Raw genomic sequence first — 18,547 nt, forward strand, 5'->3', positions numbered from 1 at the left:
TAATGACTGAGAGTGTGAAAGATACTATTGGAGATGTAACTGTACAGAAGATAGGCGAGGGAAATGATAACAGCAGAGGTGAAAGAGGGTAAGAGGATGTCTGAAATGTCTGGAGCACAGCAATCTGTCGGCTGCAATGAAAGACCAAATAAAGTGGGAGGTTTACTGAAAAAGCAGAAACCAAAGAGATGAAGTCTGAACTTCCCAATACTTGCGTAATATTGTATGCTTTTTGTATTATATTATATTGTATTATATTATATTCTTTAGAATTTACAGCAAATATTTGTATTACTTAGATAATAGATAATACCATCTGTCCTCATTAATATATTATATAACTGATAGCATCTAAAGAAATCCTGGTTTGTGGCCTTTTTTTAATTTTCCAAAAAATGAGTAGCCCTTGTTTATTCTCCTAATTTTTGGTAATCATCCACATCCTAGACAGAAGTGTTTTCTCTATAACAGCCGACACAAATGTACTGCTAATATTTGTATTAATTATATAAAAGGTATGTAACAGTATATACTCTTATTCTATATACCCCCCAGACAGAACTGTTTTCTCTATCACAGAAGACAAGTTGTGTGGGATTAGGTTAGTGATCATTACAAAGCCTACCTTTCCTAATGAGCTAGTGTCAGCCACTACACTGTGACAGAGAGTGTGTGTGTTTGTGTGTGTGTGTGTGTGTGTGTGTGTGTGTGTGTGAGAGAGAGAGAGAGAGAGAGAGAAAGAGAGACAGTCAGACAGCGTGATGAGAGTGTGACTGCGAACAGGCTGATTAAGGCAGGTGCAGAGGGTGTTTGGTGTGGATTTGTGTGTGTGCATGGGAGACAGCTGGAGGGCTTTGCCTGGGTTATTAGAGGACTGGGGAGCCATCAGGATCGATCAGTTCTGCCAAGACGACCCGACATGTATCCGATGCCCCTTTAATTAATCCTCATCATCCAGCACAACACACACACAGATATGCAGTGAATTGGAAAGTCACTAGGCTCCTTTGTATCGATGCATCCTGTCTGACTGGAACATCAGACCTATCCTGGAGAATAGTGTGCTATCAGTGATTAAATGTTTTTAATAGGCAGATAATAGTGTTGGGCCATGTGATTTCCAAGGTGAAAATCATGATTATTAAAGCGCAAACTTTTTGTCTGGAAGAGCTGTTAGAGTCCAGGTCATGAGAAATTAATTTCTATAAAGCACGCAAACTGAAGTATTCACAACCAAAATAAAAGCTTGGTTTGAATGTATTGTCCATACTGTATAAATCCATACTGTACTTTCAGGAAACTTTTTGCAGAAATGACCATATTTCAGATCCCTTAATCAATTTAATCCTACCCCATACTTAAAACTTAACTACCTTCCTAACTATTAATAAGCAAACAATTAGGAGTTTGTTCAGGGAAAGCTCATAGTTAACAGTGAAGATGTGTTCTCTATTCTAAAGTGTTTGCATAAATGGTTTATTTCATTTCGAATAAAGATATAAATAGAATGTGTGCAACTTCATTTGATTAGACCATTTTATGATGAAATAAATCTAAATTCAAGACAATCACAGAATATGAGAAGAAAAAAATAACCAACAGATTGAGAACATAATTTTGGTAAATGATCAAATTACTGAAATCTAAAAAAAAAAAAAAAATAATCTTAAAGCTTTTGTTTTGTATAGTGATTTGATTATGGATCCAATCAAAAACCATATTACATGCATGATTTAGACCATCATTGTGAATGATGTCATGTGTCAAATGTGTGACCCACTGTGTGTCTTTACTCTTAATTCATGTGACAGGAGACGCTTAATTCTAACAATTATCACTCAACAAACAAAGCTCGGTCTACCAGACAGATGTGATGTACGACCTCTCATGGTGACGATTTTGTAATTTTTCACGCCACCTTGCTACTGCTTTCCAATAGCGTTATCTGGCCTGTGATTGACAGTTTGATCAGTTCTCCTCCATCTCGTCCTCCCCTCCATTTTCCGTTCATGCTTACGACACGCTCTCTGAGGGAACTCTTCTGTAATCATTCCCAGCTTCTCGCTCTCTGGCTCACTCATACCGCCTGAAGAAATTGTCTTTTTGTTCAATGCAGCAGGGGTTAAACACATTCTATACATTGGTAAAAGAGCTAATGTTGCCTGTCAGTGACATGTGTCTATATAGATTGTGTGCCAGTGCGAGAGTGGGGTGAGCGGCAGTGAGCAATACAGCCATAGGCCAGAAATTACACTTAAGCTACAGGAACCAAAAATGAATGTCATTGTGATTTACATGGTCCAATATTCAGAATTGAAGATGCCTTGTAAATTCCAATCAAAATCTGTCATTTAACTGAATTTGAATTGACCCTTTGAAAAGTGAAGTGAAGTGACATTCAGCCAAGTATGGTGACCCATACTCAGAATTTGTGCTCTGCATTTAACCCATCCGAAATGCACACACACAGAGCAGTGAACACACACACACACCGTGAGCACACACCCGGAGCAGTGGGCAGCCATTTATGCTGCGGCGCCCGGGGAGCAGTTGGGGGTTCGGTGCCTTGCTCAAGGGCACCTAAGTCGTGGTATTGAAGGTGGAGAGAGAACTGTACATGCACTCCCCCCACCCACAATTCCTGCCGGCCCGGGACTCGAACTCACAACCTTTCGATTGGGAGTCCGACTCTCTAACCATTAGGCCACGACTTCCCCCTAAGACCCTTCCCACTTTGTTACTGTTGCTATGTCTGAGAAGCCATGGTGCTCTCACACAATGTGCCGACAGACAAGACAGAGCAGATTACTTTAGGTATGAAACAAGGTCTCAGCTTTAAAATCTAGCCATTTTTTAAATGAATTCAAACAATAAATAGCATTTTGTGGCTCTTTAATGTGTTGTGACAGATCGCTGCAGCGTCTCAGTTAAAGCAGCATGTGAAATGATCATATCTTCCTCTTTACAAGTTATGGCATGAAATAAACATGAATGAACATCAGAATATATCTTGTTTTAACCATGGAAAGATGTCAATACACATCATTTTCAAGTTCACAGACATTAATGTCTGATTTGTTTGTCGGACAAAAATGGAAGATTCTACGTTATGATTTGCACACTTAATTTCCAAAACTTTTTTTCATGTGCTGAATGTCTCACTTATTATAATGCAGTAAATTCTAATTCCAACATTCCAGTTGAACTTCTTGTGGGGTCTGGACAGTTCAATTCAAATTCCAACTTATTAATTGTAAAAGGTAGGAGCTAGGAACAGCAGAACCAAGAGATGCATCAATACAAGCTGGTATAAAAACAGCTGTGAACATTTCATTCTGTGAACATTTCTCCATCTATCCTCTGAATCATAGGTCCTACCTTTAGGATATGATTTCATATTACCGCACTGAGAAGACAGCATGCCCCCATCCACGGAAGACACTGTTCCCATGAAATCTGAAGGTCAGCTAGGTACAAACCATAAGCGGCAGATGTACCTAACACTGAAGTCTAACAAACACCTTCATAACAGACATATTCTGATAGCCCTATAGCATATTAAAAAAGGGATATGGAAAAAGCAACACCTTCAGGTTAGGAGAGAGTACTTCAGTGTTGTTGTTTTGGTTGCTAGAAGGGACATCTTTGATTTGTCTGGTGGATTCAGTCCACATATACCTTAAACCACACTCAATTGGAACCACAAATGGTGCTGAATGATCTAGTTTGTTTTATAGACCTTTATAGGTATTTAAACCTGCCACTGGGTACTTTTTATACAGGGTTATAGAAATGTCTCAGAATCTAGTGTGCTTGCTGTCTACCACGTTCTGGGCTGTGCATAGCCAGTTAAGCTAGGTCAATATTTTGAGCACAACAATATGTGGCATATATGAATACTGAGTAGAGCAAGTACATCTAGTACACAACATAATCTGTTGCTTGAATTTGTATGCAGTCGATACTATGTGCAGCACAAATCATTAGCAATAGTGCAAATGGCATTTAACATGCAACAAAAAATGGGTAATATCGGCGAAATACTTTGTATCTGTGTTTAATTTCCTAAAATGCTTTCTTGGTGATTAGGTTTTTAGATGTGGCCACAATATATCTGATTCATATTTTTTTTCAAGTATCTTTGAATTGGGAGTATTCTCACTCATTCTGATAGGGGCAATTGTTTCAGGTCTGTTGAGAATTAGAAGCAAGGAATGGGAATAAAATATTCCTTTCATCTGACCTTTGCTTTTAAGAAGACTTTGGCATTGGGGAATGCAGTTTAATAATTCATTACAGGGAAAGCCTCACTTCCTTTTGAAATCTCATTTATCTGTTGAAAAGCTTTCTTCAAGGTTTAATAATAATCCGGAATCCAAAGACCTGTGGCAGGTTAGCAAATTTAGACTTAATTGTGGATTAAGGTCTATGTTATGTTGTTTTAAAATAGTAATAATAATAAAAAAGTTATTACATATGTGATTAAATTTGTAAATAATATTAATTTTAAAGTGTAAAGTGTTTTGTATTTTAGTTATAATATAACTTATAATACCAGGTGTGTTCAGGTTTGGTGTCAGTTTCAGCTGCATCAGAGAATAAAGGGTAATGATTAAACAAAAATTTACCTAAATTAAATTTGATGTTGTTTTTACAACGTACATCTTCCGTTGTTATTTGATTGAGTTGCTGTGTAATTTGATGCATGCTAGTTTATAATTTCGGTGTCATCACAGATGATCAGTGTGCAAAATGTTATGTAAAAAAAACTGACATGTTGATTTCTGTTTTTCATGTTCAAACATTCTTGACTGGTGCTTTCTGTTCAAAATTCAGGAAATTCTCTCTGCAATTCTATTTTCTATTTTTATTTCCTAATTATAATTTTTTTCTATTTTTCATCTATGTTTTTTTATGCTCTTGTTTATAAAATTCTGGAATGCGAGTGGAATGCTGCTTCCCAAATTCTATGCGATTTTGAGCATCTCTGTTTACATTCACTACAAGATACATTTTACAACTATTGAAAATCTTTATTTTAAATAATTTCAAGTGCATCAACTGGACTGTCTGAATTTAAACATAATCAATCCCAACCCCGTTGTACTTGTACTCATTCACTTGTTATTCTTATTTTGTTTGACTTCAGAAACTCCTAAATGCTCTCAAAAGAAATTAAAGCAGATTCAAATCGATACAACATGGTACCGATAGGTCTTGTTTAAGAGGAGTCTTGGCTTGAGCTTAGGTAAAAATAAGCTTGATCTTTATTTTTCCTTTCTCTTTTAAAGCCACAGTCTTGCCAGACTACTCAGCTGCATTGGCAGGGGTAAGAAAGATGTGGTGTGGAAATGCTGACCCAGGTGGAGCCAGTCTTTGTTGTAAATATTGGGTGGCAGGAGGAAGCACAAGTGAAATACAGAGAAAAAGAGAAGAGTGGCCAGCTGCCAAGGTAAAAACGAGACGCAAACCTTTGCCAACAGAACCTGGACAAGAAGAGAGTACGAGCATACCGCCTCTCCTCACACCTCAGTAATCAGTATGAACGTCTACATAGTGTCAGGATCAACAAACAGCTTGAGAAAAGAACAAGAAATGCTTCTATTTCTGTAATATAATGAGCAATTAGCAGTGTGGTAGAAATAATAATAAGCACAAAGTGGTAAACACTTGAAAAAGCAGATTATTAGCTAATTGGTATTTCTACAAACAGAGTACAGATCAGTGTCCCATCACTTCTGGACAATCCGGATTAAGTTAATGCCCATCTAAGACAAGGTGGAAATGGCTAACATATTTAGAAATAGATTTTTCAGCTGGTAGCTGGTTTGGTGCTCGGCTAAGTTGGTGTTCCAGCTTATTTGACCAACTAATGTCCACCTCGGACCAATAACAGTTAATATGTTCCAAAATAAATGGAAGCTGTGTTTGTGAACATCATAACTGGTTTCTAGCTGGTTTAAGGTGGGTCATCAGCTGTTGGACTGGTCTGAGATTTTCTACCAGCTAAAATAACCAGATAATGACTAGCTTAGACCAGCTAGAATCCAACTAACGTATAAAAAGATAATCTTTCAGGTGGTTTTGGTACATCTTAACCGGTTTCTAGTTGGTCCAAAATGGTCTTCCAGCTGAGATGACCGTTAATGACTACCTTGGACCATCCAGAAACCAGCCAAAGCATTTCAAAACACAGCTATCCTCTTAAACTTCATTTTCCAGCAGCCCACATAACTTTTTGAGAAACAGAAAATAGTTGATTGAACATTTTTTAATAGGTCTATCAAAATTATTATTCACTGTGATTAATGGCATCCAAAATACACACACATGCATGGATATATTTAAGAAAAACACTGTGTTTATATATTAAATATATTTATATAATATAAATTATATTAAAATAAATATATACTTGCATATACATATATGTAGATATACTGTATATGTATGTCTTTATAAATACATAATAAATATACACAATACACACACACATATATATTATATAAACAAAACACTTTTATTTTGGATGTGATTAATTGCGATTAATCGTTGCCCAGCAGTGAATTGTATATAATTTATTATATAATTGATCATCTTGGCTAACAATTAATACTGAACAAATTTTTCTATGTGGACGGCTTCTTAAATCTTTGTGAAATTAAAGAATATGTGGTTAGTTTAATTTCAGCAATGTGTAGGCTGCTCAAGCCCACCACATGCCAAACTTTTTATTAGTGTGAGTGATCTCCTTTTGATCACTGGCTCAAGTGAATTTGCATGGTGAGTCAAGATTTTAGCGCCTTCTTTATAAGAAGCTTACATCCTCTCCTTAAAGTTTCTACCCTACAACATGAATCACCAAAAAACTTTTAAGATCATTCCCTCAAGCCATACATTTACTCAATATTACACTTAAAAAAAAATCTTGTAATGTTCGTAATGGGCAGAGGCGGTCAGATGATTCAACGTTTTTCTCTCTAAGCCGATGATCACCTCGACTATGGCAAAAGAAAACGAAATCTCTTGAAAATGTTGGTGGGCTTGTGGTTGGTTTCCTGTATTGCTAGAGATGTGTAGGTGCCTTAAGCCCACATAGCCAGCTCTACTACACTTCTCCTCTATCCCCCATGTTAATTAGCCCCTTAAGGGAGAGAAGGGAGATAAATACTAAATCTTAATAGGTGGGATTTTTTTCATTATAGGCATGCCAGTTTGTTTTATCAGCAGCTTCTCCAATGCTATGCTGAGCTCTTTTAGCTTGCGTATTAGATGGAGTGGGCTACAATCTCTGTATTAATCTTGTTTCTTAAGTAACGGTGGGAACTGGACAATCTTCCAGCTGTCTTCTATCTCAGGGGACTCGCATAAGGGGGACACGCTCACAATGTTAAAGATTTATTTCCTCATCAATGGAAAACTAGCTCTCTGTGGGTTGCATTTACTTCTCTTTAACCTGCATTACTCTCTATGCTAATCTTAGCATGGCTAGACATCCTACCATTATGGGTCCTTGGAAACTGAGATTGTTACTGCCTTAGTACAAACAATTATACATATGATGATGTCAAAATAGTGTGTTTAGCTTTAAAAAGTTTAGCTTTCCTTTGAAAGTTTCTTAGCTAGTGCACTAGCCTGTAAATAACTAAATTTCATTACTTATTTATGATGAACAGTGCACTTCTCTTGCTATGTTACATATTGTGGCTTAGAGGTGCATATAAATCTAATCTACCTCTAAAAACTACCAAAACTTGATAAAAGTGTACATGCAGGCACATAATAAAAGTAGCAGTAACAGCTGTTCCTTATTTTGTTGCTTCTATTGAGCCACAATTCTTAAAACCAGCAATGAAAAACAATATGTACTTGTGCTTTTATAGCACCGCACAATTCCTGACTGTCTACAATATTCACTGATATTTTAATAACAACTGTTCACAGTATTTTCTAACAAGTCTTAGAACCTAGCCCACTGCAAAGATGCAAAGTAAAATATACATTACATGTGATGGTGAAATAAGTATGGCATTTCTAATTGCATCATAAACACAAAATATTGAGGTAACAGTAAATGCCACTTCAGGCTAAATCATTTCTCTGTATGCGTTTTATGGTTTTTATTTCACTTAAGTCATGATTTAATAAAGGCTTTCTAGTATGCATGTACAAAGAAAATCACCCGAGCTGATGAACTGACTTTGATTACTTGTTATTGCTTCTTTATGATTCATGAAACAATGTCTTGCCTGTTTTGGTTTATCTTGTTTTTCCTAATGAATATGTTTTGGTGCTTTCATACATGATGTTGTCAATGCACCTAAATTGAATTGCATCTGAAAGTGATTTATCAAGCTTGAAAGTCATTCGGATTTAGTGAATGCCTGTGCAAATTCATTATGGCCGATATGCAGGTAATAATGTGATTAGGTATTACAATCAAGCGCTCATGGACAGTAATGGGTTTTCACTGAATATCAGGGTTTTAAAATATGACAATATGCTTTTATACAGTAGATAGACAGGCAGACTATATTATATATTTAATATAAATATATTTACTACACATGTAAATGTATACATTTAGCCTTCACATTTTGTTCGATTGCACAAGCAAAATAGTTTCCTATTTAAGTTTAAGTAAATCAGGGCCTTGCAATCTGTGTAAAGAAACTTTGGTTGCTAGATCTCCCTTCTGTCTTGTCATTTTCATGAGTGAGACCCATTGGAAGTTGTCACAGCAAATCTACAACCCACAAAATTGACCATCAGTGACCATATGACTGGCTTTCATCCTCACAGACAGTCTGTCCCCTTGCTCTACTCTAAGGAGTTGCCGAAACTAATCATTGTTCATGTGTGTGTGCGTGATGGAGTGCTTCTTCCTCACACTCCTTGGCAACTACGTTGGTGCTAATTTCCCATGGCAGCTTATGGTGCAATTAGAGCTGGAGGGCCTCCACCTTTCACACCGAATCACTGACAGGCCACTGAACAATCAGGGGCGGCAGGAAGCAGATAGTACACATGCCCAGGGTTGTGAAAATATCCAATGAATAGTCTTGACAAAATAAAAAAGAGATAAAAGTTTGTCCCATGCGATACACTATACCCCAGGTCTTAAAAATGAAAAAAAATAATAATAATAATAATTCAATCGTTTCACTCAGTATTCCTCTGTATTATTATCATTCTGAAACCGGTTAGAGTAGAAGAATACTGGTTAATAACGTTATTTTATATGAATAATAAAACTGGGAGAGAAAAAAGTACAATGTAAGCCAGTGGCTGCCAGCAACTGTTTGGTCACCAGCATTCTTCTTTGAAATCAAAAGAAGACATACAGGTACAGGTTTGAACAGGTTCATTTTGGGGTGAACTATTACTGTAAAACTTGGATTGTGATATCATGAATGTGTGATGATTATCACAGTCTACTGTAAAGCCCCTGGCCAGAGAAACCATGTGCTCCTCTTTGTGAGCAGACACACATATATTCATATGAGTTAGCTACCTTAAAACTTAGAGACTAATGGATGACAACAGATAAAAATACCTTACAGATGTGAGCAAGCTGAATGCTGGGTTAAAATGGTTCATTGTGGCCACATTCCCACAACTATTCCAAATGATTGTCCCAGCTAACCGTTGATTAGATCTGGACAGTCTTTGCCTTCCAAACAGATGTTATCTGCTCAGGTTTTGAATTGTAATACGCGATAGAGCTGGCTCAGTTGATTCATTAGTCATCAGATTGGATTCAGGGAATTGGGTTGCTTGAGATACTACTGTGTAGAATTCGTGGGTGAGATAGGGCAAATGGCGGTATATTTGAGACGTAAAGTACTCAGATCAATTCCTCTCACAATGTGGCAATAAATTACCACTTACAAAGCTCAAAGGGATACCAATTCATTGCCTAGCTGCTACCATGTGCAACATCAAGTGTACAGTTGTTTTCTGTGAGTCAAATATTTTATTCATAATAAAAGCTGAAATGCTGCAATTTTCTGTGATCTGTAACCAATGCTGCCCTTCTTTGTTATGGGAAACATTATTGTATTTTAACTGTATGGTGTAAAGTTATCCCAAAATTAATACCGTCAATGGAGAAACAGTGCCTCATGACTTTAGCTTCTAATTAAAGATTGCTTTAATTATACAAACAAGCTTTCCTTCACTCAATATGTTATTGAATTCCACTGAAAGCTTGTGAGACAGGTCCTCTTCGAAATAAGTCACGGTTTCACAATGGCTAATAAAACTGCCAGGAATGTCCAAGGTATGTCAGACTGTACTGAACATCAGACCAATCTTACTAGGGCCCTCAAATCAACTGTATTGATGTACAATTACAGGGCCAGTTCACTCAAGTTCACTCATTATCACTTTCAAAACTTGGTCTTTCGTGGTTGGTCACAAGACTTTCAACATTTGCTATCAGTTTTGACACATTGTGTGTGATTATAAATCTGTTGAATCTCAATATGAGATGTGATGGCTGTGATGTCTTTGTTGCCTTTGAAATTGTAGTGTGCATAAACCGGTATTTATCAAGTTTGTGTGGAATTCATACTTCATGCATATTTTTGACAAACGCTGTGGAAATCAGATCACATTCATTAACAATTGTATATAAGTATTTTTATGAGCACAGAAAAGTTACTCAGATAAAATTTGTAGAACAGGCTTACAGTTTTTTGTTTTTACCTTTTTATAATGAGCATATACACATATAAACCATTTATGTGCTCAAAACCATCTCTTCTATAACACAAAAAACATATTTGTAATAAATGAATTTATTTCTGTTACAAAAATGTGGTTTAAGTTGGTCGAAATGTTATCCAGAATTCAGAAAATCTAAGTGGTGTTTATAATTTTGTCATACTGCTGACCATAGTGAACACTCTCCTCTCTTTTCGCTTTACAGGTTTCATATATACATGTGGTGGAACATTAAAAGGAAGGAATGGGACCATTGAAAGTCCCGGATTTCCATATGGATATCAGAACGGGGCAAACTGTACGTGGGTTATTGTAGCAGAGGAGGGCAACCGAATTCAAATAGTCTTTCAGTCATTCGCAGTGGAGGAGGACTATGACTTTTTATCTCTCTACGATGGACACCCGCACCCAGCTAACTTCAGGACGAGGTGAGTGCTGTTTATAATGTCTGATTTGCATAAAACTGTAAGTAAACAGCTGCACTGTAACTATATCAAGTTAATGTGAGACTAAAATACAGAAAACGGTGCATACTGTACCTGATCATGGAAGGATAGAGGAACACTTTGCAGAGTCTATTTTACGGTGTGCCTGTAAGCAACTTGTATATGATGCCAAGTGAAATTGCTGCCAAGAACTCTCCCTGGATAATTGCACAAAAAAAAATTAAGCACTATTTTTCTAATGTGGCCATTGTTTGATGCGCTTCTCTGTCCTTTACAATCACCTCTCAGCCATTTAAAACTACATACATACTGCAGATACATAAAAATTACATTTGTAGGGCTTTGAATTGATTTAACGCCAAATTATCTACGAAGAAAATAAGCATGTCTTTCCCTAAAACAACTTTACCAAGACTCCGTAAGATCACAATGACAACACCAGTGTGATTAAGTGCATAAAGGTTTAATAACAGCTATATGTGCAGGTATTACAAAGGGGGGTATTTCAATTGTGGGCATTTCATTTACACATCTATGCTTATGGTCAGAGCTGGTGAACAATATGGTGAACATGCTTGTTACAAATTCCACACAAAATATTGCATGTGTTTGTTAGAGGATAATGTTTCCATGTGAATATATTTCACTGTGTCATGTACAGTTACATTTACACACTTATGTACTGTGTCAGCCGACAAGGATGTTAAAATGGAATGCAAATGTATTATTATATGTTGTAAATATGTTTGTAAGGTATAGGGACATTACATGTCTGTAATTTTTTTTCTTTCTTCAACAGATTTTAGCTTAATAATATATAATATATATACACTTATCAGCCCCCCCCCCCACTTTTTTACTAATTTATTTTAAATGGTTCTGCAATGTAACAGATTTATGTGTGTATGTGTTTGTGCTTTAGAGATGCATACATGTTTGTCTGCGTGTATTATGCATTAGGCAATGAAGTAAAGGTGGTGTCAAGGGATTTGTGGTCCCATTTGCGGAAAGGATCGATACCTGACAGATCTCAGCTGTTAACCAGCTGACATAGTGCAGTCCGGTCTGTCTTTTCCTTGTGAACTGCATTGCCATTGGTGCATATACTGTAAAATGTTAAATACTGACGTTCTCTTGTGAAAAAAATATATATATACAAAATAAATAAAAATATTATTATAAAGTATTATTATTAGCATTATTTTCAGCATTTTTCTGAATTATTTACCTTAAATCGTGTGCATACTGTTAAAACTTTAATTTTTTTAATACCAAAATAAATTTAAGGAACACTTTGCTTAAAGGGACTGTAAGTAGGAATTACTCCCATCTAGTGGTGAAATTGTATTTTGCATTCAAACTAATTTTGCTCTCCAGCGCCTCGCTTTTTCAAATGCGCGTTGCATCTACGGTAGGCGATATGTACCAAAAAGCTTTGACAGGATGTCTTCTAATAGCACTTCGTTTTGGCGACGATGTTTTCTTCTCCTGTGGCGCAGCATATGTATGGTCCATAATAAGAATGCAATCCAGCCTTTTAAACTTGCCGGTGCAGTTTCAAGCGCCTCTCACTGCTCTACACCTGCGTTTCTGGCTCTGACCGAGAACGCGTTGTGGAAACGCGTTGGCTTAGTACTTTTTGTCCCTCTCTGCTATTATAGTTTTGCAAGATGGCGGAACTACATGGAAGCCTCCGTCGACCTACCCGTCCCATGTATATAAAGATAATAAATTCTTCATTTACGAGGATTAGTTTAAACATTGGCATAGGTATTTGTACACCATTGAGGGCATATTTATGAATAAAAATATTGATTTTAGATAATAAAATACCTAAAAAGTTACTTATTGTCCCTTTAAAGCTCTTTAAGTCAATACCTAATAAATAAGTTAATATAAACATTTATTTATGAAAGATTTTAGTCTCTTGTAGCCTCACATTTACTTACACATTTTCCTCCTCTCATTCTTCATCTTCTCTCTGTTGCTCTCCTGCATGAAGGAGATATTAGAAGGGGGTATGTGTGGAGAAGGGGAAGGAGGAATAATGACAGAGCTTAATTAAACAGTTCGAGAAGTAAATAATGCAGGATTCTGCAGGCACTACATTTGTGTCTTGCATCGCCATGATAGCTAGCATCATGGACACATTGCATGGTGCTATTCAGCCGTTTCAAACTGTTCACTGCAATTGGGGATTGAGCCCTCATTCTCCTTCTGTTTCTCTCTTTCTGTCTTCCTCATCTGTTTGAAAGAAGATATACTTTTCTTTTATGACCACTACTAACATCCTTAAATGTCTGACATAAATACCTTGTTGTGCCTTAAAGCAAATTACCATTTAAATATCCTTGTATATCTATATATCCATGTGTAATGATTTTGATTAATCGGGATTCATTTAGACTTTAATGACCCCCTAAGGCATCTCTGTCCGAGCGTACAGAGGGTGTGCTGACCTATATAAAATGCTGTGAGTTTAGTGTCTGTGCCTTTTGCGCTGCAGGTTTGTTTGTTCAGTCATTTGTGTTCTTGTTCCTTCTTTCTTGCTTGTGAAAGGTGTGGGGGCGATCAAGCCTCAGATCTTGATGGGCGATAGACACCTTCCGTCCTGATTTTACATCAGTAATGATTATTAATGTGACCTGGCTGGGAATCTAAAAAGATCTGTTTAAATTAATTATAAACTAACAATGCTGAACCTGACATCTGAATATATCAGTGAGATTAATCTTCAGATATGTACAGATCAGAGCCGGATTATCCATAAGGGCACTTGGGCCAGTGCCCAGGGGCACCAACCATTCACAACAACTAGGGGGGCACCACATGACACAAGCCTTAAAAATATTCTTCGGAAATCGTTTTATTATTAACTTGAAATTCTTGAAAGACCATACATAAATCGTTTATGAACACTAACCTAACAACAACAATACTAATAATAAATTATAAATAAATAAAGATTACATGACCACTATCAGTCCCCCTCTTCCGTCCCCAATCTGTCAGAGATGAGTTGGTCCACAACAAGTACGCACAAATGTGTAATTTTTTTAACGGCTACAGAAAATGAATCAAAATGGACAGACGTCAATTGAGTGGTTTTTAGGGTGACCACCTGCTAATAAGCCCAAGGGGGGACAAGGGGATGTTTCTGAGGGACAATGTGGGACACTGCCTTGCGCGGCGGTGCCCCCACCCCATGGGCAGACTCATTGATAGTGGTTTACCCATTTCTAGCACATAGCACCTTACATGGTATATTAATAATGCCCTATTCCCCTAAACATGTGTAATTGCTGATTTATGCTCATGACAGAATTGACAGCTGCACTTCCACTTACGATTTACTTTATCTATTTTATTTATTTTTCATTACAATTTATTCACTTTAAATAAATTATAATATAAAATTATAGGATTAAAATGAATTGTAGTTGCTCAACACCACAGGAACAGTTAAAAAAAAAGTCTAAACTCACAACTCCAGAGGTTCACGGAATGAGAAGGGGGAGAAAGGATGGTGAACTTACATGTTAGTAAAGGCAGGCGCATGAAAAAAAAAACAGTTTGAAACAGGACACACCTTCTCTTTTTTAACTGATGATGGCGGTGCCTCACTTTCTCCATTTTTCGAATCGTAAAGCGTGCATCTAAAAGTTCCTTCCCAGTGTGTCTGGTATGCACGTGCGTGCGCTGTCATGACAACAAGAAAAAGTTGACAACAACCTAGTCAGCAGTTCAACTGAGGGGTGGGTGTGGCAACAGTAGCGTGCTGAACTGTCAAGTAATGTTCGTTTGGCTGCCTGGGACTCGAAGATATAGAGCGACCAACTTTTTTTGAGCAAGCATTGATTATGCGTGACACAGTCTCAATTTGTGGGATGCATGAATTGGGCTTCAAACGCTGTGCGCGCACGCGCTGCGCGGGACGGGTGGTCACCCTAGAGGTTTTGCAAAAAGAAAGTTAAAAGTTGGCTTTTGTGGTATAGTGCCCAGGGGCACCACACTGTCTTAATACGGCCCTGGTACAGATCTGTCTGAATCATTTATAGCTTTGCTCAGAAATATCAAAACAAATTCTGAATGGGTTTAAATGATCATAAGTTTAGTGTCCCCTCTCAAACTGTAATTGCACAAACATCTGGCATTCAAATTATAACTGTCTTATATTTAATAGTTGACTGACATGTGTATTTTATTTTATTTTTTTTATTTACTTTTTTTTTTAAATGGGTGCTGTTGTGTTTTTGTTTCGTTTGAATCTTCTGAGTGAACTATTCAAAGACTCGCTCATAATACACAGATTATTACTTGCTGCCCCTATCAGTGTAATTATGTAACCTACAGAAATCCAGTGGTGGACAGTAAGGCAGTAGCTTTACTTCATTAGTTAATTCTTTACTTAATTACATTTTTTAAGTATCTGCACTTTACTGAAGTTGTTTTATTTTGAGTAACTTTTACGTTTTACTTACTACAATCCAAAGCATAAGATCGTACTTTTTACTTCACTACATTTCACAAAACATATCGTTACTCCTTATAATATATCATGTTCGCCGACACGCGGAAGCGGTGTCTGATTCAAGAACGAACTGATTCTTTTCAGTGAACCTTTTTAATCGGTTCGAAAATCGCAACAAACAATTCATTCACGAATTAGAATGATCCATAGACAGTAAAAGAAATGGACTCAGCGACCCCATTGGAACTCAATTGAGACAAGTGAAGCCCATTTTTAGAGATTTTTAGCACTTCCGTTACACTACATTGTCGTGTATCTTTAGAAATAAATAATGGACAAATGGAGTCTTTAAACGCTTCAGATGTAAAGTTATTCGCTGTCAAAGTGACGCCAAAATGAATGCAAAGTCAATGGGATGCTAACGCAAGTGAAGTTCTGCTACAAGATGGCAGCTCCCGGCCGGCTTCCACTTCCGGTCGACTTCCTTGCCGCCTGGAATGATCCGATTGCAGTAGTTCTAGAGTCGTCAACTCACTGATTCAAATGAACCGTTTAGTGCGAGTCTCCAGTGAACTGAGTAAGAACCGGGAGATCTTGAGGGCGCGCGCGACTGATGCTGCTAAAAGTAAGTTACTACTATCGAATTTTAGGATCAATTATTTTAACTGAAAACCATATTTAGGTCAAAAGTTGTTCGTGAACTAAATCTGCTGTAAAGGGTGATCTATTTAAGCCCACAGAAATGCTTAAATGCAGACACATCAGCATCAGTGTTTTAGGTAAAAAAGGAAACATTAAAATAACACATATTAAATAAAATAACTCATGCACGTTCAAATTCCCGGCTTCCATAACATTAACAGTTTTATTAAAATGCTAATGCATTTAGCCCTATGTTACAGCTTTTTTGTTTATTAACAGTATACATTTTCATATTGTTTGAATTCACTAGCCAAGTAAACAGATACGAATGTTTCTTCATAATCATAACCTTACTGAAAATAAGTAAATATTGTTTGCTGATGCTAAGTGTCTAGCTAACAAGCTTGCTGGTGCTAAGTTGAGGTAATTTAATATTTAATTTAATAATTTAATTTAGTAATTTAATAAGTCCAAATATTTGTATTCAACCACCTAAATTATATAGATTACATCTGGGGGAAAAATAAATGATGTGATGTGGGTTTCTACAGTAATTATCAAAGTGGGAAGTGATGCCCTCTGGGGGCGTTCGGCCAGGGGTGATTTTACACCACAGACAAGGTTTGAGAAGAAAATAATCATTATGAAAATATAATTATATTTTCCTTAAAATGTTCCTCCTAACTCCAGGCATTATTCTCATGTCATATGTTACTGTGATGTTCTGCAAAACAACAAGACTTTAAAACGCTTTTTTTCTTACTGGTGAAAACCAGATGGTCATATCTGTTTTCTCTCATGTACATCACAGTGTAAGCTTCTCAGTTAACATTACTGCATCACTCTCGTCAGCGTAGTCCATATATCATATCAATAACAAAAATATATCTTGACTCTTTGTAGTGGTTATTTGGGAAAATCCTGGGTATTTTGAGCAGTAGGATTATAAAACATATGTGCCAATATAAAATGGAATTAAGCAAACTATATAAAATTGCAACAACAACAACAAAAAAAACTATCTATCTGTACTTTTTTATGTAAGTACATAAAAAAGTAGTTTTGTAAATTCACTCGAGTAAAAATGAAAAATGAGTACTTTTACTTTTACTGGAGTAATATTTTATTATACCTATCTGTTTCTGTACTTGTTACTCAAGTACTTGATTTGTGTACTTTGTCCACCTCTGAGAAATACTCACTGAATTAATCAGTGCACAAATTTCAAATTTCTTCCTGGTAAACAGAATTAAAAGATGTGACCTGGTTGTTGAAGATATGCTAGTTGTTAAGGCTTATAAAAAGCCTTTCATTGGTATATAATAATCGGTTTTTAATATAATTTTCTAACTAAGTTGTAGCTTTTATATCCTAAGAGTCTCCCTTCACTGCAGGAGTAGAGAAATAATAGGGAGTTACAGTCTTTCATCTTATTCCATTGTGCTCCCTTTCACCTTCACTTTGAGATAATGTATATTTTCTTCTCTTTCTTCTCCTCGCACCCCTTCCATCTCTGCAGAAAACACTCATACATGTGGCTGCCGGGCTGCGAGCGGTTCATTTAGTAAAGCTGGGTGTCACTATCTGTGTCAGACTGTGAAAGAGACCCCCTGAGTGAAGCCAGGTGTAATTGCAGACGCTTAGCCTGTGGAGCTAGCAATGTAATTAGTCATCAGCATGTAGAGGGGATGGGACAGAGGAAGCAAGAGCAGCCACCAGCAATTACTCATCCCCGTCCTGTCACTCAAAGCTACCCATCGCCATTAATCATTTGCCGTTTGTTTTGGCGTCTGATCGAGGTGTCAGTGCAGGAGCACTGTACTGTTGCATGGACGTAATGTGAAAATCAAGAGGTGCTGAGATTTAAATGAAATTCATCCGTGTGTCTTTAAATCATACATATACATGTATGCAGATGCATGTGAATACAGGAAGACTGTGAGTTGTTTAAAAAAGCATGCATGCCTGCTCAACACTATAGTTGCACTGGCCATTGGTGATTAAAGGCCCTGGTGTACTTCAAACAAAGTTAGTTTTCGTTCTTCGTTTGGGGGAAAAAAGAAGTTCGAAAAGGCTGAGCGACGGTATAGTGTTCCAGAACATTCTGACACTATTATATTAAACTGGATAAATTGTTACACCTTTTTATATTTTATGTAGTGCAATGATTTACTTTTGATAAAAACAAAGGTTTATTATTGTATGTTCGTTTGGCATTTCATTTATTATTGTATACCCTTTACATTCGCTTATTGAAAGA

General features: G+C 36.7%; 1 protein-coding gene across 1 annotated transcript in view; it reads left to right on the plus strand.

Moving 5' to 3' along the window:
- Window positions 1–18,547, plus strand: part of csmd3b (CUB and Sushi multiple domains 3b) — a 423,699-nt gene that overhangs the window by 43,716 nt on the left and 361,436 nt on the right. Inside the window, exon 2 of the mRNA XM_059556241.1 lies at window positions 10,934–11,156. Coding sequence (XP_059412224.1) covers window positions 10,934–11,156 — 223 coding nt within the window. The remainder of the gene's footprint in view (window positions 1–10,933; window positions 11,157–18,547) is intronic.

The sequence above is a fragment of the Carassius carassius genome, chromosome 8 (genome assembly GCF_963082965.1).
Source record: "Carassius carassius chromosome 8, fCarCar2.1, whole genome shotgun sequence".
In the NCBI taxonomy this organism is placed as follows: Eukaryota; Metazoa; Chordata; class Actinopteri; order Cypriniformes; family Cyprinidae; genus Carassius; species Carassius carassius.